This window comes from Rissa tridactyla, chromosome 10, assembly GCF_028500815.1.
Source record: "Rissa tridactyla isolate bRisTri1 chromosome 10, bRisTri1.patW.cur.20221130, whole genome shotgun sequence".
Classification (NCBI taxonomy): Eukaryota; Metazoa; Chordata; class Aves; order Charadriiformes; family Laridae; genus Rissa; species Rissa tridactyla.
Genome location: NC_071475.1, coordinates 12,100,102 through 12,122,147, shown reverse-complemented (window position 1 = coordinate 12,122,147; position 22,046 = coordinate 12,100,102). Strand labels below are relative to the sequence as shown.

General features: G+C 40.6%; 1 protein-coding gene across 1 annotated transcript in view; it reads right to left on the bottom strand.

Annotated features, from left to right (window-relative positions):
* PPP4R2 (protein phosphatase 4 regulatory subunit 2) overlaps window positions 1–17,406 on the bottom strand; it is a 33,807-nt gene extending 16,401 nt beyond the window's left edge. Inside the window, exons 1-2 of the mRNA XM_054216569.1 lie at window positions 17,226–17,406; window positions 16,353–16,434 (exon numbers count right to left, since the gene is read on the bottom strand). Of these exons, the coding sequence (XP_054072544.1) occupies window positions 16,353–16,434; window positions 17,226–17,259 (116 nt within the window). The 5' untranslated portion in view covers window positions 17,260–17,406. The remainder of the gene's footprint in view (window positions 1–16,352; window positions 16,435–17,225) is intronic.
* Window positions 17,407–22,046: the final 4,640 nt, after the last annotated feature.

Genomic DNA, 22,046 nt, shown 5'->3' with positions numbered 1-22,046 from the left:
GTGTGAACTCTGCCTCCAATTTAAAGCTAACTCTGAACAAGTCCTGAGAAAAGAAACATAATACAAGGTGGATTAATAAAGGATTTATATAAAAGAATTTTACTTTAAGCAAGCTTAATTATGTCTATTTGTTAAAGAAACTTACCTACACTTGTGCCTATGTACTGAAAAGTTTGAACACTATTTTTTATTTAGAGTGTTTATAAAAGATCAATCTACAAAAGTATCTGGCTGTGTATCTGAGAAAGAAATTGCTAAGATAATGAATTTGGGTCTGAAAAAAATAAATATCATTTCTACAGGGACAGTAAGATTTTCTTAATTTCCATTTACTTCTATGGAAGTGATAAAAAGCAGGTGTCAAAAGAGCAAAAGTTACCTTTCCTGTTTTACCAGTCTATGAAAGTGACACATACAAGTTGGTATCCGCTAAACTCTTGAAATTCACTTGCATCTCATCCATAGAGAAAGCCAATTAGTTCATAAATGATGGGTAGAACTTTTAGCCAACACAGCACAAAAGTCAGAAGTGGCATTTCCTCCTAATTATCAAAACAATCTAATCTACTCCTCTAGAAATTTTAAGTTATCAGCATACACTGAAAGACTGGTGTGTTGGAAAGCCAGACAACAGTAGTGAGAAGAGATAAGCAAGTAGCAAATAACCTGTTTTCAAGAAAAGAAAAAAAAAACCTTCCACATGTACCACAAGCTCCCTGAGAACAACTCTAGCATTAGGAGGCAAGACCGCTATTCTGTTACCAAATGGGAGACACTGAAAATGAGCAAAGTTTGGTCAATACCTTCTGTAGTTAGATGAAGATCCAAATGGAAGCAAAAGAAAAATCTCCGCAGCTTTACATGCAACCTCATTAAGTTTCATACACTGACAAACACTTTCAGCTCTGTAAAGAAACTAAATTGAAGACGTTCCATGGAGAAAATACTATTAATGCTTTCTTCTGAGCAGGCTTGTTTATAAATAACTTGCTCTTCCCACTCACCATTGTATGTAATCAGCCTTTTCTAAATGCACACTTATGTCTCTAAACCATGCTTTTCCTGTCCACTACGCTAACTTGTGTATTTGTACTAGCAACTTTTGAGAGCTTTATAGCCACTCAAAGGAAAAAATTACTGTGAACACTCTATGATCTGTACAAATATCTTCAGAAACAGTATTTCAAAATAGTAGTTGATCCTAAAGTGTTTTGGTTCAGTGTACTTCCATTCCAAAGAATGACAACTTTGAAGTTATATACATTTTATGTATATCTAAAGCATCTTTCACCATAATATCTGGGTCATCCTGTGTAAATATACCTGTACTAAGTCAGCTCCCCTGGGCTAACGAGCCAGTAGTTTCACAGACACTCCAAATCATAAGCTGGCATTTTCTTCCTAAATAAAGAGTCCTCTGCTTCCCTCCCACTAGCTCTTGCACCATCCTTTCCTTATATCAGCCTAAAGGTTTTGCTCTGACAAAACAGAAAATTAGAGGAAGAAACTGACTTTATGAAAAAAGCACCTAGCAAGGAAAAAAAGTCACCAGAGACAGTAATGAATGTCTAAAAAGAAGCAACCACAACGCATTTGAGAACTACAGCTTGTGTAGATACACATATCAAGCAGTACCACACATCTCAAGTTCTCCCAGGACCAATGTAAATTACAGTAGTCTAACTCAACAATTTAAATTTTTTTTAAGAAGCAGCTTTTAATAGCCAAGCAACAGATGAAAGCACAGAAGCTAACACACAGTCCAACAGTTCAGTCTTTGTACAGTACTTAAATACATGATACTATGTCCTAGATTTAATATATGCTAATAACTGTGCTTTAGGGTATGAAAAAATGGTTAGCACCATAATATTGTACCAGAATGCAGTCCCTGACCTTACAATTTAAGTAAAAAAATTAGAAGTGTAACACAAACATGGATGGAAGAGACTTCAGTGTTTGAAGATACTCAGTTATGTTTTACAGAAATTAAACAGGAAAGCAGACAGCACTTGACCCAACAGACAATAATATGAGAAACATAAGCAAGTTTTGAGAATATTTACATACAATTAGAGAGGTCACATAAGAAAAGACTAAAAAGGGTGGAGGAAGACATAAGACATGAAATAAGTAAGTAGAGATCAAGTAAAATGACAGGCTATGCAAAAAAAATTCCAATACATAAAAATAATAAAAAAATTCCCCCCCACAAACACACAAAAACCCCAGGATGGGATCAGAATTACTAAGTAAAGACAAGAAAGCCCTATGAAGAAAGACACAAAGGAGCACAAGGAAACTCCATAGTCAGAACAGTACTACAACAACATACTTATTCACTGAAAGTTGAGGCGGCAGCAAAAACATCTCCATTGCACAGGGAAGGAAGAATTAAAAAAAAAAAGATTAGTTTAGACAAGGGACATAATCTAGGATTACCAGAGCTGAAACAAGGAAGAACACAACTCTAAATAAATTTGTTCTCAAAGCAAACTATAAAAACTATATAGCAAACTATTTCACACCTGTACTTGAACTACATGATTTTCTGTTCAACTAACCCAAAGCTTGCCAGCAACATCAACCAAGTTTAGAAACCCACCAGTTCTATTTGACAAACAGCACTCTTCAACGAGGGACAGAGTCACCTTAGACAGAAAGCAGTTCAAATCCGATGCTATGCTTTGATTTAAAAGAATTACTAGCACAAAGCTGCTTGCAAGGTACGATCGCTTCTCTACTAACGTGATTTACACAGAATTCATCTTTCTAAACACGCATATCAAAAACAAAATTGCATTTTATGTGGAGATAATCTAATCCTATCGCTCCCAGAGTGCAAAAGACTTTCCCCCCTATTCCCTTATCTCCTGCTTACACAAAATGTTTGTACTGATGAAACTGAGAAAGCAGCTTTCTCCCCTACCGCACTGGTTACTGTGAGAGAGGAGAACCTCTGTCAATAGCTTGCACTATCGAGATTTTTCTTGTATGTCAGAGAATTAACTGAAATTTTCTTCTGACCATTGGACAAGCTTTTATATTTGATTCTTTTGCCACTTGGTATATTCATTTCTGGAGACTTGAAATTTCAACAAAAAGAGCAAAAAGCCAGAAATGTTTAACAAAGTCGTTTGGGCAAGATTCGACAAACATTAAAAACCAAGTAACAGTGAATGGCAACTTAAGAACCTGGAACAGAGATGAAAGCCTTGTAGTCTGGAGAATCACAGAAAAACCATTAGCTTTCAGAGAACCAGAACAAGGAAAGGAAATGGAATTGTAATCCCTACCTCCTTCATACAAACACAGTGCTTTCCCTACTATTTTTAATAAAAACTATCCATGTCAAACAAGCCGTATCATTCTTTCTTGTGTATTTAGTACTACACTGAAAGGCTTTGCTACAACACAGTGATTCCCAACACTAGAACATGACTTGGACTTTAAGCGTATATTGGACTACAAGTCTCCGTAAGTGCAGAAGACAACCAGGGTAACTTACCTATCTCCCTTTCTAGCAACTGTAATAAAATATCAGGCATAACACTATGGTAGTACATATGGCTTGCACACTTTAGACAAACTCTACAGGATTTTAAGTTTCAAACTTCAGTAAGACCCATGGAAGATAAGCGGGACAAAACCTAAAATTAACTGAAGAACAGGAGGAAGAATTCGGAGTGCCTGAAATAAGGCTCCCTCCTGAAATGAAGGTACTGCAATTATTTCGTAAATCTTTCTGGAATTGCTTCACAGATTACAGGTTTAATTAAGAAAAACATTATATTGAGGAGATGTTAAGCTTCTAGAGACCTCACTATGTACTTAAAACATAAAGACTCCCAGGAGTCCTGGTGGGATGTCTGTCTTCAGACTTCAGTGTTTAAGTTCACTGCAGAATTACTTGGTTTAAAATTTAAGAGGATGCCATCTGTTTTGGCGAGATGCTATATACCACAAAGAACATAAAATAAAAAGGAAAACAAAGTAGATCGACTATTGATTCTCCTCATTGAAGAGGCCATAAAAGAAACACCAGAACTTAGTAAAAGAAGGGAGCAGTTCCCTGTCCATCCTTCTCCTACTATTAGCTCTCTGACAAGCAGAAAATAGAAAGTACAAAATAGTACATTTAGGATTCAAACACTTCATGTTCAGCTAAACTGATGTTAAGGCAAAGTCCTCAGAACACAGAAAGAAAGAACCAGAGGACAATCTCAGAGGGATTCACTTAACATGTAACAAGAGATCTAAGTCACTTGTATTAGCCCACCCTTCCCCAATTGTTGTTGACTTAGATTACACTCCCACAGAGACTTGCTAGTAGGAAACAGGTGGTTTTAAGTGAAATAACTTGCCAACTTTAATAACTGTTTCCTCTCTTCTGTGCCTTGGTCTAGAGCTCATAGAAGATGAAAATATACTTTAAAATACAGTAATTTTCCCAGGCTGTCAGAAACAAAGTTAAAGTTTCATCCAAACTAAGTTAACTCCTTTTCTATCCTGGTCTATCAATGGGATATCCAAAACTACTTGAAAAGTCCAAAGGCACAGAAAAAGAAGTACACCCAGCAATCACATATTCAATTCAAACCCCTGTGCAAGCTGGCAAACTTTCCAGTGTGCTCTTCCACAGACTCAATGCAAGATATATCCAAACAGGAATACTGCAGACTAGATGGAATATGCCACTTCTCAAACCAAAGGCCACCAGAGAGCACAGAACTTACCCCCAGGAATGAGCAGCCCCAGGGTGGGTCCCTGCCCCTGGCTGCAGAACCTGGGAGTCAGCATGGGGAGCTGACCTCGTTATCCAGAAAAAGTCTACTCCATCTATTATGTTTGCATTGTTTTAATTTTTTTAATTTTTACCTTACTTAGCACACCCTGATTTCAGACATATTGATTGAGTATAAACGAGGATATCTGGAAGTACACAGTTACATAGAAGGGCGTGCACAAACTAAAAATCTTGTTAAGAACTGTCTGTAAAATGCAACCCCCAGCTTTTTCATCAAAAAAAAAAAAAACCAACCCAAACCACCCTTGTTGCCATTTGACATTTTAGGTTTTGCACCGGAATTTCACTATTTATTCTATAAATAATAAAGATTGGTTCTTAAGGAAGAATAATAAAGATTGGTTCTTAACGAGGAGCGCTCAATGGTAGAGAAACGGCTTTTAGTTTCTTCAGAAAATACCTCCAAAAAATTCTGGGGGAGAAAGCTGTCAACACTGAACTCCCATTAACGGGGAGATGAGTTGCACTGTGGTTCAGCCAGGGTTTCACAACAATGCAGAGGGAGGCCGCTGCCCCACTACATACTTCACTTCATATCTGGTCTACACAGAAAGGGACATGCCTGCTTTGCTGCTCCCACACATTCCTGTGATCCCACACACAGGGAGGTGAAGCAGATCACTAATCTAACCACAAAATTAACGCTACAGATAAGAATAAGATGTGTGATGTGATGAGTAGAGAGCACAGCCATTCCTTTATGCAGCAGCCCTCATGTACCAGGTAAAAGAACACACCTTTCTTAATTCCACTCTTGCTTCAAATATTCATTGAATTTTAAACTTTCTTTCTACTTCCCTTGCTTTACTTTAATACTATTTTGATACAATTAATTTTAGTGTCATCATTTTGCACACTGTTGCTATTTTCACCATCCACACAGTGCAGATTAACATGGGAAATTCCAAACAATGACAACAGATTTACATAGTAAAATCCCCTGGGCATCAATGCAGACTAGTTTCTTAAATGCTTCTGGCAAGCAGACAAACTCTTCAACCTAACATTAAATTAAAACCATAAGCAAGCGCTAGATTCTTTATCGGTGTTTCTGAAAGACCAATAAATTTTAAACTTTAAGTGATACAGCACAGTGAATTTACTGTAACACTGTGCTTTGCTGTGAACAGTATAGTGCTGTTAGGAAAACAGGCTGGCAAGCATGCTTCCTGGGGGAGCATCCTGTTCACTTTCACCTGGTAACTCATGTAAAATTAAAACGCTCTCACGTTTTATCTTCAGTAGAATTTGACCTCATGTTACCTTTCACTTTAATTAAAAATACATTGAAGAGCTCAAAAGAGGAAAAACTGGTATTTCCCGCAAGCACAGAAGGTATTTTTTCATTTTCACTCGCTGATTGATGTCAGCCTAAATTAAATCTTTGCTCTCCTCCTTGTGAGCATGACAAGCTCATTCCAGAACCACGGAAACTGGCATACATTAGAACTACATCTACTTTGGTAGTATGAGTGATCACCTCCCTACTACTTGCAAATTACTACCGCTATTGCCAGGAACAACAAAGATTAAGACTTAGTTATGGAAGCAGACAGCTGATGAAGACATTAAAGTAGTATCTGTAATCACCAAGGGACCGATTCTGATCTCTCCTGATAAATATTCAGCTGATTCCAACAGAATACAGCTGCTCCACAGAACAGAAATCTGAACTAGGACACAGAATTTTTCAAGAAAGTACATTTCTTAACATAGTTATCTAAAACCAAACTCAAGTACCTTTCATTTTCTTTTATTTTAAAAGCAAAAACTGACACAAAAAAAAAGAGTACAAGACTACAACAGATACTTCATTCAAGAATTAAATTCTTTATAGCAGAGTGGGAATCAATACACATAAAGGAACTGAAAGCCTTCAGAACTTCCACAAACCACCATCAGTGGCTTATCTATAAAGACAAGAGTAGATGGTACTTTCATTAAATTTCTCTCTTCCATTTGAAAATTTACTTGAAGTTACCTTTGGCTGATAAAAATAAACTGGTGTACTTAACTGAGCTATTCCACTTAGTTCTGGCACTGTGTACCAATATATATACTCTTACCTTACTCTGATTTCTTATTCTTCATATGATTTCATTTATGCACATATTCAAATAACATTTCTTATCAATCTCAAGTTTTATTACAAGTAGAATGATCACCACAGATACTGACTTTCCTATGAAGTGCACACCAACTACAAAGCTCTCCAAGTCTTACAAACACAGACTTTTGGATAAGCATCAAATACCAGCTAAGTCTTCCCATCTGAGCAATATCTATAGTTAACTTATTTACTCACAATTTAGTTACCTTTTGTTTTTTTCCCCCCCCTATTATGCAGAAAAAATCACTAGTTCAGGGAACCACACTAAACTTACGCTACAGTGTATGCAGACCTAGCATCTTCCTGCTGTCCCAGCAGATTTTTTTTCTCTAGTTCTGGATAATTTTTTATCAATATTCTGTTTAATTATTACATTTACAATTGCAACAAATTTAGTTAGCATCCTTTGTACTAGATTACCTTAAAATCATTTGAGTTTTGTGTACTTTTTAATCTGGTTGATGATCTTCTAAATAGTATTTCCTGCATAACTTAATTATAAAAGATACAGAATTTTTCAGGAACTCTCAGAAATCACTTTGTGTACAGCAACTGTTTTCTCAGTCCACATCTGCCTCATTTCTGTAGAACGATCTGCAAGACAGATTTCTGCAACACTTAATGCAAGACTTTGATCCAGTTATTACTACAAACAAACTATACTAGGAGTAGTTATTTTTAAGAGGCATGACTTCAATGACCATATTCTTTAAATTTCATTTTTAACCTTTAAACTTCAATTAAAGGACATTCACATCAGGCTTAGAATTGTAAACAGTATCACTTAATCAACTAGCAAAACAAGTTCAGGAGGGGGGGGAAGGCATCTGACTTTCTCTCACAAGTTGCAACCACAGGTGCCCCAAGAAACATTTATATCCCTCTGCTCTACCAAAGGTAACTGTAGCGCATTTGAATAGCACTAGCCAAACAGGTTGTCAATAGCAGACAGACATTATCTGTGTCAAAATACCTCTTTTTCTTCAAAAGAAGAAAATCACTTACATAGTCCAGATCTGTCTTTAACATGACTGGACATTTCATTGAAATTTAGACAGCCATATTTATTTCAACTTTAACAATTTTGTGGATTATTCTTAGCTTTTACTTGTTTTCATTTCAGATAAAATTTCACTGAACAGATTAGCGTTCACTAAGGCACGTTTCAAGAATGATGCTACGCACTGTATAATAGAGATTCTGCAGGAATTCCATAGCAGAATTCAGACTGCATCGCATTCAATAGATACTGCACAGGAAAATCAGGCAAAGGTGCTACATAATTCTACAGGACTCTGGAATCAATGGAAGCAGAACACAGAAACATTAAATAGATGACGCCTTCTCAGTAAACCTGTATAGCAGAGGTGCAGAAGTCAAAACATAAGTATTATGCAATAAGTGAAGCATATTTTAAAGTCTTCCTGGATTTACAGCAAGCTAAAATTACTATCTCTACAGGCACTGCCTACAGAAAAATCACTCTGAGTAATATAAAATTCATGTTTGGATAATTGCATATATAACCTCTTGATTAAAGAGGTAGCAAACTAAATTCCACATACCTACTAATATAGGACACAAGTTATTCCAGGTATCACCAGTTTGCACAGAATAAGCAAATAAACAGAAGAAATGCTTTAACTCATCTGGTAGATGTAGATAGCACTGTTACATGACCACAGGTCATAGAGATCCACAGGTTACCTCAGAACAGCAGGAGACCATACTGAGGTAATACTATCAAACCTTTACTATATTGAACAATAAAACCAGATAAAGGAAAATGCACCCTGCACAAGTACATTTGGATCTGAATTTACTTTGCACTGTACTCCTATGCTTGCCAGTTCATGCACTGTCCCACAAAAAACACAGGCTTCTCCTGGGTCTGAAAGCAGCACTACCAGGATCAGGTAAACTGCACTTCTATTACTAATTCCTTCCAAAACTGGAAACAAAAGCCACCCAATTGGCTTCCACAAAAGGCAGTTCAGCTGACACACACTAAGCTCACATTGACAAGGTGTACCCTACCTCAATGACCTAATACACAGGCATTAAGTGTTCCTACATCATCACACTCTCATCACTTGTGAGCAAAGCCTCATCAGGTGTAGCCATCACAGAAATCTTGTAACTGCTTTCAAGTAGGATTATGTCTAAAACCGAGACCTGCCAGACACCAGCTTTGTGGAAAAGCAGCATCAGTTTGCTTTATCCACAAACCTGATAATCCACTGCCCCCCAAGATGACCAGACTGCTTTGTATCATCCCTTCTGTGTGCACCATTGCCTTCTTCCTTCCCCCTTAACACATGCCATCAAGCACGAACCTTCCCAAAATCTGTAGACAGGAAGAAGAAGCAAGGCCTGTCAATTACAAGGTCAAAATAGAAAAGCATCCTTGCTACTGCAGAGTGTATGGAGTGGAACAATACTCAAATGTCTGGGAAAGTACTTCAAATGAATAGTAATGAGCAAGGCCACCATGGCACAGGGGACTTGAGGCCCACTGGAAAAGACAGAGGTAATACTGAGGCAGCCACTACAGCTGCGAAGAAACATTACTAAGAGATAAAGGTATGAACTGATAGAAACTCTGAGGATGAGAACAAATCCGATTAAGCAATGCAGGAGAGCTGAGCTTGAAGAGTAGAAGGATGCCAACTGAAGGATACTAAAGGTGATCACCAGAAGCACATGCAACTGTATTAACATTATTCTGTAGAATACTTAGGTGGGGGATGGTGGTGTCTGTGCAAAGTAACAGTGAACCATCCACAAAAAGACCAGCAGGGAGTGTGCTAATAAGAACGGCCTGTACACAGCAACCATGAGGAAAGATGTACTTGAAAAATGATAGTCTGCATGCATATACAGTGACATTTGCAGTTAAAATAGTCCGATTATGCTGCAAAGTTAGTATTGCTATGAGGAGTTTGCCTTTTGTCTTTCCTTACGTGTGTATTCTATAGAGAGACTAAAGTTTACTAGGATCAGTTCATCATGTGCACTTTATAATGGTAATTAAAATTCGACCTTTATCCTGTAAGTCCCACTCCCAACAGATAGGAAGCGGCAGCATTTATAATAAAACACTACAATAGCGTGCATTTCCTAAAGGAGCAAGTGACTTCATCTGTATCACAGCTGATTCCTCTGAAGTACTGCAACTGTACATTTGATACATATGTAACTTGTTTATAATATAGGTAAAAAAAGCCAGGAAGATAAAATATCTTTGACAAAGATAAATCAGCAGGCTTTTCAACAGAGATTCCTGTCCTCTGGAGGCATCAGTGGATTATGAGATAGAAAACACAGTGTCAGTGGAACGGGAATTAGTGGGGAATAATTCCAGCCACTTAGTGGAATGGAGTTAGCGAGGAATAATAGTAGGAAACCACGCAAGGAAGTTTACTCACATCTCTTGCTTTACTGAGAACATGGAAATGGAAGAGGCCTATATTAACAAAGGCACACAAACTTCTTTCAGAAAAATATTATCTTGTTTATCATGGCAGGAACTTGAGAATGGTTTAAGTTAAAAAAAAAAAACAAAAACATAGGGAATTACTTTCCCTGAATAGTTCTGAAGATTTCCAGGTAATGATTTGCCTCCAAATCAGAATAAGATTTTCAAACTAGCATACACATGTCAAGCACCAAAACTGCTACTTGAATAAAACTAGAGAACATATTTTATAGAAAAAAAAAAACAACAAATTTAAGCATGTGAAATAAGCTAAAAGATGTATGGCTACAAAAATCTACGTATTTGTAACATAAGAAAAGGAATTACTATACAAGAGTTCAGAACACATCATTAAACCACTAAAGCTGAGAACGGAAAATTATTCTCATGCATGCTCACTGCTACCATATCTCCACTCCCATTTTTTTTTTTCCTACAGCAGACAAAGTACTTCCCTGCTGCAACAAAATAATATAAAAGCTAAACTGATCCAAAAGTGTTCCAAAAGTGTAGTAAGAAAAAACTACATAGAGTAGTTACATAGAGTACATGAAACAGTACCAAAGGGTCAAAAATACTTTTTGCCATTATCTTTGATAGAACTATAGTTATGTAACCTACATTTATGGTGATACAATTTACCAACAGCAAACCATCCCCAATCTACCTGACCAACCTTGGCGATGAGTGAAGATCAGTAGTCACCGTTAACTCTGATTTAGCAAGACATACAGCACAGTCTCCCATGGCATCTTCGTAGCCAAGCTGGACAGCTACAGACTCCATAGACCATCAGGCCTTACCCAGGAGTGGCTGTGGTGAACGAGGTCCGAAGTTTGAGCCCAACCAGTCACAAATGATGTTGCTCAGAGTCATTACTGCACTGTACCAGCACAGTACCGATACCTGTGCTGGTAGGTGGAAAGCTGAACATCCATCAGCGTGGCCTTGCTGTGACAAAGGCTGCCTGCACACGGGGTTACATTTGCAGTATCAGAGAAGGCAATTATACCCCTCTGCCTGGCACTTATGAGTCCATAACCACAATACTATGTCCAGTTTGGGGTCACGCAATGCAAAAGAGAGAAGAAAGAGTAGGATGAGCAGAAGGCCACTAAAACGGTTAACACAGCTGCAGCACACAACCTAGGTGGGAAGCTAAGGCAACATGTCTTCTTCTGGAAAACAGAAGTCTATGGTGGCGGAATCCGACTGGTCTTTCACCACTGAAAGGGTAATTGCGCACAGGCGAGATGGAAACAGACTACGTTCAGTGGTGCACAAATGAGGGGTAAGAAACAGTGGTCCCAGGTTGCTCCAAGGGAAACATTCTCCCCAGCACACATGGTTAAGCGGTGAAACAAGGAGTCCAACAGAGCCTATGTTGGAGATTTTCAGAAGAGGTGCACAAAGCCCCAGGCAACCTCAGCTAGCTTTCGAATTAGCTGCCCTTGAGTATAGGGTCTGACTGAATTACCTCCGCAAGTCCCTTCCAACTTACATTATTCTATGATGATACTATAGATGTTCATATTTGCTCTACAATCACATGTATTAAACTTGACTCAAGAAACTTTGCAGAAAAGCATTATGTTGGTCCTCAAGGAAACTAGAGAAGAGACAACTTCTGTCTTCAGGCTTAGATGAGGTACAAATGAGTATTTCAGATCTTCCAGGGAAACTCCAAGTAAAGAATTTGACTACATAAAGAAATAAAGACAGAATGTATTTTAATGGCTGCTTATACTGCATTCAGTGCAAGAACTGGTATAAATACACCACATCCTGGCCAGGACACTGTTCTCTACTTCAGCCTAGAACTATTTTACAGTTAATCACTTCTGCCTATATCCTGTATTTCTCCAGATTTTGGTACTTCACTACTTATTTCTGGATTCCTTCACTGTCAGTAAGCATCTGTATTCTACTTTGCACTACAGTAAGCCATTAAAACTGTGCTTCATAGATGCCTGCCCCAGGGCAGCAGTGCGGGAAACGCAGAGAAAATTGACATAAAATTTTTCATTTTCTTTTGTTTTCCAGGTTTTATTTTCAACTTTAGAACCAAAGGAAAATGCTAATTTTCCTTTCCAGTCCAATAAATTGGGTTTTCTTGGAGAATTACCTAAAAATGCTTCTAAACCATTTATTTGTTTTTGCTATTGAAGGGACAGAGTAATTTTAAATCCAAGAGAATTTCCTAAGAGGTAAGAAAAAAATGTATTTTAAATACAAGACAGAATATCACAACTGACAAGTGATCTTCACATCCATTCTTCAAGAATTCTTCTGAAGAACAAAAAAGTATTTCACTTACAGCATCGCAGAGCTGCAACTTTTGTACTGTCTCTTAAGACTCTTTCTACTTCAGAAAAAAAATAGGTAAGTGGGTACCTTACACAAAAAACAAGCACAAAAACACATACTGTTTTTAAAGAAGTCTTTCAGATACAGTCAAGAATTAAGACTAACAGATTTTGTAACTCCTCACTTTGGTCAGTTTTGCAAGTCACAATGATCTTTTCCAAACTAGAGAAAAGGAGGTTATAATGATCTTCCTCAACTATACCTGGTCTCACTAAGGAAATTCCACGTTACTATCTCAGTAAAAAGTCAAGTCAATTAAGGAGTACCTCCCTCCTCTTTAAAGAAAGAAGTCCTAAGACTCAATACAAGATTACAAAAAGTTGAACCATTAACTTTACATTTCACCTAAGGCTAAGTCTCACCATAGCAACCGTTAAGAAACAAAAATATTTCTAAGTAGCCAAGCAATCAAACTTTTGCTTCTGTTCACATATAATAAAGGAAGTTTAGACTAGCTTTTGCAAATGCAGGCCATAATCTCACAAACAATTAAGTGAATGGTTAACTTTACACAAGAAGATAACTTAAACTTCAAATAGATGAAGTTAACACACGTGATTCCATGATCAGACTTTTACTGCAAGGTACTGATAACACAACTAGTTTACGTTGATAATATAACCAAATTTAGCAACATTTTTATTCCAGACCTTCCTAGTAAATTAAAAAGTCTTTTAATTACAATAAAGGCACACTCTGAAGAACCTTATCACAGTTGCAGTGCTGGCTTATACAATTCTCACCCTACGTTCCTCCCCTACACCACCTCTTCAATTGCACTAGGGTTTGACATACCAGTTAACACAGACAAAACAAACTGAATCAATGAACTGAACTTTGTTAAGAACAGTACTGCCAAAAAGAAAGTTAGTTACAACCGCGAGCAGTTTCCTGCTCTAGGTTACCATGCAGCTATATAAAGAGTTGAACAAGCACGAGTGAAACAGTGACACCAGGGCTGCATTAGCCAAGACTGCTGCCAAGAGAAATACTACTAAAATTACAGCCTAACCTAAACCTGCATCTACCTGTTCATAACTCACTCAGATGAATAAGCACATTCAAACAAATGGGGGCAGGGAAGTACACAACAGCCTTACATGAGCTCGTGCTTTCCATCTCTTAAGCAAGCTATGCATGCCATGATCATGCTTTGATGAGAATATCAAAAGTCATTTTTATTTACTTCATTAGCCCCCTTTCAAACTAAGTTTACTAATTGTTTACAAGGTCTGCTGCAACCATGTCTAGAAGGGGGAGGGGAGAACACTCTACATTTAACCCAGGATGTAGACTGCAGTATATAATCTAAAAAAAAAAAAAATCAGGATTCACCACCGAGTAAATTCAAAAGCTGAGAGAACTCCCATTAACACTATATAACTTTTCCAGAAACAACAATAACTCAAAGCAAAAAATACTTCACGTTTCACTTGTCCTTATTTGCCTTGGTCCTCACTTGCACGGCTACTTTTTGTTTGTTACTTCAGGAACAGGCTGTGACTGAATAAGATCCATTGTTTTCCAATAAATAAGTCTGCAAACCATTTGTGTAATTACCCCCGACTTAATAATCCAATTTTTTTTCTTTCTTCAAACTGAGCTCTGAACTTCATAAAAATTCTAATGCCACTACAAACTATTATTTTAGATTTCATCTTCTCATTCCAAGGCAATCTTGAACTGATGGTTCAGATTTCTGTTAATTAAAGTTACTTTTGCATAACTGGAAATAATGAATATTTAGCTCATTTTGAATTAACATGTATTTGGTAGGTTTGTGTATTCAGGAACACTTTTATGGTTGTCAAGCTATACAAGCTTAAAAAAAACATTAAGTTCCTATAATGCATATTACCAATCTTTACATGAATGTTTACCATGAGATTCTGATTTTTACTCATTTCTTCCTGGTACTTTGATACATAACACATCAGTGAAAACGGAAGCATATTTGATGAAGAAATACAGACTTTGGTAGGTAATGTGAAGCAAATTAAATGTTATGGAACCATATTTCCATGTCTGCCTCCAGATTATATTACATACTTCTGATGTTCACATCCAACACTTTTTAGAAAACAATTCAGTGCAACTAGAAAGTTCAAGAATGCTGAAAAAAGCTACAGACCTGGAAAAAAAGCCAAAGAAAAGCCTGGAAACATAGAAGGCTGGGGTCTGCATGAAGTTCCAGGTGACAGTTTCCAGTTCAGGTTTAAACAATAGTTTGTAATAGTCAAATAATAATTTAAAAAGTGTCTAGAGTTCCCAAATGGAAATAATATCAGGAATTTATTCATTCTCCAAGTTTCACATAGGGAAGAATTTCCCCAAGATTTTGACCCTACACAATCACTTTTTAAAATACTTTGGAATATCTGTAATAGTGGCAGAAACAATAAGAACAGCCTAAAGAAGTATTTCAGAACAGGAAAAATATTTTAAACATATTATACAGACAAAACACACCACAGTAAACCCATCCTAAAATAAGTACTACAGCAAAATATTAAGCATTACAGCTGTACATTTCTGCTAAGCCAAAGCCTTCTATTCAAAGACCAAAGTACATTTCAGAACTTGTTTCTCTTTCAAAACCATTAATTCAAGCAGTACTAGCAAGCTACTAAAAAAAAAAGAAAAACAAAACAAAAACAAAATAAACCACCAATACCTACAAACCTCTTATAAGTTAGAGGGATTCTAGAAACCCAAAGCAAGCCCCTGCGATCACTGGTTCCTAACAAAACCCTGGTAAAAGCATGTACCTCTTGCTGAAGCCTGTAGTCTGGCATTAGGCCTCAAAAACAAGGAGACAGCCTGGGAGCCAGAAAGTGAGCGCCTCTATAGCAACGCACCCAGGGAAGCCTTTCCCCTTCCTGCCAAATAGTGATCCGCCAAGGAAGTCACCCAGCGCAGCTCCAGCGCTGTGCCTGTCCCCGAGGAGAGGAGCAGGGCTCCTTCCCGCTACCACTGGCCTTCGGGGGGACGCCCGTGGGGGGACCTGCCGGAGGAAGTCCGAGAAGAGTCAGACCCTGCTGCCAGCAGAAAAACGAGCAGCTACGGAAATACTGAGTAGTTCCCAAAGGTTTCCTCTGCAGAGAGCGGCTCCCTGATTCTCCCTGCTTCATCAAAAGCATTTGGACACAATCATCACACACCACGGTACAAAAAGCCTAGAAAGAAATCCTCTAAGCCATTCATATCTTCATGTAAATAGTACTACCAGATACTGTATACAACAGACATTTCAACAGACATTACAACAGCAAGATAAACTTTCCATTTAGGAAAACCTGAATGTCACATAAAATGTAGAAACAGCAACAGGTTTACTGTACTGAGCAGGATCAATAAGACATGAAAGATACCCCTGAGCAAAGCCCATCCAAAAAGACTCCCTGTTAGGTAAAACTAACTACCAGCAAACAAAACTAATCCATCCAAAATTAAATGGAAACTAAGGCACACTTATTTAGCTCACGGAAGCAATCTACAGACAAAAAGAGAATCCAGGTAGCATCTCATTGACTTAAAATGCAGGAGTGTTTTAAGCTACAACTGAAGATCACCAGAAAAGTCACACTTACATTGTCTCTCCAGTCTTAGCAACATGACAAAGAAACTGATCCAGTATTGGACACACTTCCTTCTTTCCTCTCTTCTCAAAATCTGTTGGTATGAGAATGACACAAGAAGAATGGTAAAAGACAGGACAGAACAAAAATTCATAATAATTAGCGATGTGTTTGCTTTAACAATCAGCATGGCTCCCACAAAAATATTTTCATGCTTTCACAAAGCTTCAGTTGTTCCGAAGAGCTCCACCACCTTCCCAACCCTGTAAAACACTTAATATTTTCGTGTTGAGAAGCTACACGCATCCCAGTAGCAGAAGTTCATTTGCAACTTCTTTTGAGCACCTACAACGAGAGAAAGAGGCAGATTTCCTCAGGCTGCACCCAGCCAGGCAAGCCAGCAGCGGGCTGGGGAGGGGGAAGGAGGGAAGCCCCGGGGGAGGGCGGGGGAAGGGGCGGCGGGCAGACGGGGAGCGGCGGGCGCTCCGGGCGCGGGGAGCCCCGGGCCTGGAGGCGGGCGTGGGGGGGGGGGGCGGGGGGAGCCGGTGGGGTCGCTGCCCTGCTCCCCCTCACGCAGCCCACAGCGAGCCTGGGGAGGACGGCTGGGGCAGCGAGGACGTGGGGCTCACCCCCCCCCCGTCCCTACAGGGGAGCCCCCGCGCCTCTCCCCGCTCCGTGGGACCCCCTTCCCTCCCCCGCCACCAGCCCCCTCCCCACAGCAAGGGGACCCCGGCCCTCGTCCCTGGCGGAGGGGACCTGCCGCCCTCGGCGAAGGGCCCTCCCTCCCCGCAAGAAGGTCGCGGCGGCGAGGGAGACCCCCCCCATTTCCCCCTCAGCCTGGGGACACCGCTCCCCCCACCCCCCCGCGGCAAGCCCCGGCACCACCTTTCAGAGCCTCCTGCAGCCTCTCGACGTCCATGATCCGCCTGGGCGTCTGCCCCCGGGCTCCGCGCTACTCCCCTCCTCCAGCCTCCCCCGCCCGCCCGCGCAGGGAACGGGCTCCGGCCGCCGCGCACACACAGAGACCCCGGGCTCAGCAACCCTCCAACATGGCGCCCGGGCCGTCGCCGTGCGCGGCCCCGACAGCCCGCCCTCCCTCCCGCCGGGGGGCGGGGGCGCGCGGGGAGGCGGGGCCGGGGCGGTGCTGAGGGAGGTGGCGGGGCGGCTCCCACCCACCGAGCGGGGGGCTCCGGCACCGGCCCATCCGCCGCCGGCCTCAGCTCTCCTTCTCCGCGGGCCGGGGGCTCACGGTCGCCTCACGCCGGCCCCGCCACGCAGATCCTCGGGGAAGGGGATGGGAACGCGGAGCTGCCGCCTGACAGGCGGGGCCGCCCCGCCCCGGCCTCTCAAGGAGCTTGGGCGTCTTCCTCCTCCCTCAGGCTGAGGGCGACGGCTCTTCCCCCACCCTCACGTGTAGTATCTGTTTGTGTATAGATATGCCAGCCCCCACTTTTTATCCTGAGAGAGGAGCCATTTTCCCCCTTCTTTGTTCTACCTACCTCTGCCACCCTTTTGGGCACCTTGAAGCCCCATGGCCACTCTCCCCCTGGCCTGTGCTCCTGGGGATGATCCCATCTCTCACCACAGCTCCATCCAAGGGGAGGTGAAGTCATGGAATGGTTAGAGTTGGAAGGGACTTTAAAGACCATCCAGTCCCACCCTCCTGCCCTGGGCAGGGACACCTCCCACCAGACCAGGTTGCTCCAAGCCCCTCCAGCCTGGCCTTGAACCCCTCCAGGGATGGGGCAGCCACAGCTTCTCTGGGCAACCTGGGCCGGGGGCTCCCACCCTCACAGGAAAAAATTTCTTCCTGAGATCCCATCTAAATCTCTCCTCTTCCAGTTTAAAACCCTTCCCCCTCATCCTATGGCTCCCCTCCCTGATCAAGAGACCCTCACTTCTTTCCAGACAAGGTCCCCAGGCCAGGCTGCTCCCAGCTGGTAAACCCAGAGCAGAGGCCAGGGGCTCCAGCCTGGCAGCTAGCTGGCCACGTACAGGCTCGTCCACCCCAAACACTTCGGTAGGCCCGAGAGACATGCAGTGGCTGTTCCTGGAAGGAAAGGGAAATTCTAATTTAACACACGCACACAAAAAGAAGTTGTAAATAAGGTAGACAAATATTGATGCCAACTGTTATTCTAGGCATATGTGAGCTGGCACATCCGCGGTGGTTTACTATTAGGTAGAATCCTGATATAGACCTGGATGGCGTCCCAGCCTCCTCCTGAGGCATGCCCCGGGAGGCAGCCATGCGCGCAGAGGTGTTTGTCCTCCCCAGCGGGCACAGCCCCAGCTGCTCTCCTGGCCAGGGCCAGCTCAGCAGAGATGGGGCTGGCCACAAGCAAGAGCAGATTAGCTGTCTGCAGTAGAAACACAGACTCTGCCGTACCATCTCAGAGGATCCCTGAAAAGATCATAATGCCAGTAGCTGCGCTAACTTCTCCACCCTCCTGGAGGTGCCAGCTTGACCACAGAAAACCACGTTTCTTAGAAGTGCCACTAACATCACAGCAAAATGACCCAGTGTGGGCCACCACAAATGGCTAAGAGATGAACTTGGTACCCACAGCAAGGAGTCCTGTGCTGCAAGCTGCCTTCTTGGACCCCTTGTGTTGATGTTATCATGCAGAAATGATTCACAAGGTGTGCAAGTAATGGTCTCCACTGGCAACTACATCATACAGAAACCCCGACTTTCATTTAAGAAACATATGGCTTCTAAAATCAAGAACCTTTCAGATCCGTTTGACCCTTGGAGGACTACATAATGCTAATAGGGATATGTGAGGTTTCATATTTACAGATGCACTGTACAAAAGCCTTGTTTTTTCTACTATTGTGAAAACCTTTGTTAAAATAAGCAGACCTTCCAAGGAAAGCTGTGTTCTTTGTGAAGGCTATGGCCAGGTAGAGGGGAGCTAATGAACCTCTGCAAGCCTCTCTCGTTCTACCTGGTCAGCAGGAGGAGGGAAAAGCAGCAGCATGGATCTAACAAACTGACCTTTTGGGACAGACCTTGTTGTCCAAGACACCTGGCAGGGACAAATGTGGAACTGGACATCAATTACACATGAAGTCTCAACAACAATACTTAGCACTTTTACTTTCATGTATGTCTCTTGTGTTACATGTTCCCTTGTAGCCAGCCGGCATCGTTAACTCTATTAACCAAACAAATGACCGACAAAGAAGACAGGGGCGGGGAAAAAGAAACCAACAAACTCCATTGCATGAGATGACATTAAAACCACGGTGAATTTAGCTGCTGTTTTTCTTCTGACCACTTTGCTCATCAGAGACATGGACCCCATTAACAATTTTAATTGTTGGCCACCTTGCCCTTGCAGCTCTGTAGCACAACTCTCCCTGCCTCACACCCTCTGTAGCACACATACCTTTCTAGCACTAGTGATCTCTATTCATTGAAACTACATTAGTTTGCTTTTATAATTTGACAACAATACACTCTCTACAGCACCAGCAATATCTCCCCCCAAAACATCAGTGAGAAAATCTCTTCAACGTGGAAAAGAGCTGTGTTGAAAAAAAGCATTGCAAGAGGACAGGGGAAGGTTTCAAAGCAAGCGGCAGGTACCGGGCTGAAAACAGAAGCACCAAGGCCTGTACACAGATACACCAACAACAGAAAAGGACAATACAATTCAGATTACAGGTTAGCCTATCTCCTTTTCCTCAAGGTCCACTTTATCAAAGTCCAGTGAAAGAAACAAAAATACTAGCTTACCCTTACAACCTTCAGCAAAGCAGAAAAATAAAGACCACACCTTCCCTAGAGCAGAGCTTCTCTTAAATAACTTTCATACCCCAGCTGACTGCGTTTCCCCCCCAGCTTCTCCATCAGCTCACACCCCAGCACAGCTTGCTCTTTCTAATAATTCTCAGAGCTGCTCACATGCTCTCAATTTTCAGCTCTTCCCGAGGAACTGCACTTCCCAGCACGATTGCTCTTAAAGAATCCCCCCAGCCAAAACAAGCTGAGAGAGGCGTAAACATGCATATTAAAGTCTAGTGCAGTTACACAACCTACTTAAAAAACCCAAGCAAATTCAATTGCCTTAAACAACATCCCATTCCATTTACAGGTATCACCAAAACCAACAAAATAAAGCCTCTAATTGTCAATTTGAAATGTTGTGTTGCTGGCCTGTTCTTTTAAAACAGAAAAAAAAAAATTGTTGTTCCAAAGATACCTACAATTACTAGTGAAAACTGGGACAACATAGTATTTCTTCACTGAAAAAGCAAGTTGCAGAAAAAAAAAAAGAAATATGCTTTTTCTAAATTCTTGTACTACATTCAGTAGTATATTCTGTAGAAATATAAAACTAATTTAACACTTTCTGATAGAATAAAACACACTCACCTGTTCTATTAAGTACTTCAGAGCCAATTCTTTACACTCACAAAGTTAACAGGTGAGGTTTGATTTTAATGCTGTACAATGCGGTAGGTGTCCTTGCAGTCCTACGACTTTCTACACCTTTGCTGTTTAAAAATTACACATTTCCTTGGCACCACTCTGCAACACGGACCCTGCGCTGAGGGTGGGCAGGGACACCAGGGGCACCACTTAGATCCTGTCTCTAAAAGTGAGAGACAAGCTAACAGAGCAATTTCTGCAGGATTTACCAGTCGGAGAAAAACGCCTCCGGTTTCATCCTAATCTTTTTATTTCCTATTTTGAAAAAAAAGTAGAATGAAGTTTTTCAAATACTATGCTTCTAAAAGTATATTTGGAAGTTTTTCAAATAATCTACTTCCAAAAACTTTTTTGGTTTCTCCAGGGAAGCCATTTTAAATTGAAATAATTTTTTAAAAAAAGGCAGAGATTGAATATCAAGAGGTCCTTGAAATTCAGTAACAGACGCATAGAATTAATGAAAACTCTATATTTTGTTTTATTTTGTTTCAGGGAAAATGTTTAAAGATATGCAAATAATATCTACCTGCTTCTGAGGAAAGTAGAGCCATATCCTCCGGAGCAGAAACAAAATAAAACCCACAATTACTTCTATGGAAATAAAGCAAAGAAAGCGCATGAATGGCTGGTATATTTGTGTGGTAACAAAGATTATTTCAAATTATTTCATTTTAGGATGAAGCTCAGTTTAGGGCAGGTTTGCGTGTTTTGAAACCCACATTTCCTTAACCAACTGAAAAACATTCCAATTCAGAGCAAATCATCTTTTCCTTCCATTTTCAAAGGAGGAACATTTAAATATAACCCTAGAATACAAAAACTTGTATGTAGTTTCATAATTGATTTGTTGTGTGATCTCAAGCAAATGAAATGAGTTAGGCAATCATACCCGTGTTTCTTCATTAATGAAACAGAAATGGTAATTACTCTTTTTTGTAAGGTACTTGGCACACCTTGTAATAAAAACACACAGAGTGTGATTTCATTTTGTGTCAGTTCCCAATGCTGCTTGTGGAGTATTTACTGAGAATCAGCTATGAAAACATCACCATGTAGGAAAGGAGATGTGGGTTTGAACATTTAACAGAATAATGACGAGAATTTTACAGTCCAGATTTTGGTTTTCTTCTTGCATTAAACTTACAAAAAGCCTAGTTTAGATTTACATTTTAGATTTCTTTAAGCTTCTGCAAAACATATTTTGTGAGAGTTTTCAAAGAGAGCAGGACCAGGCCCTGCCTACAATATGAGTCCAGTTCTGCCTG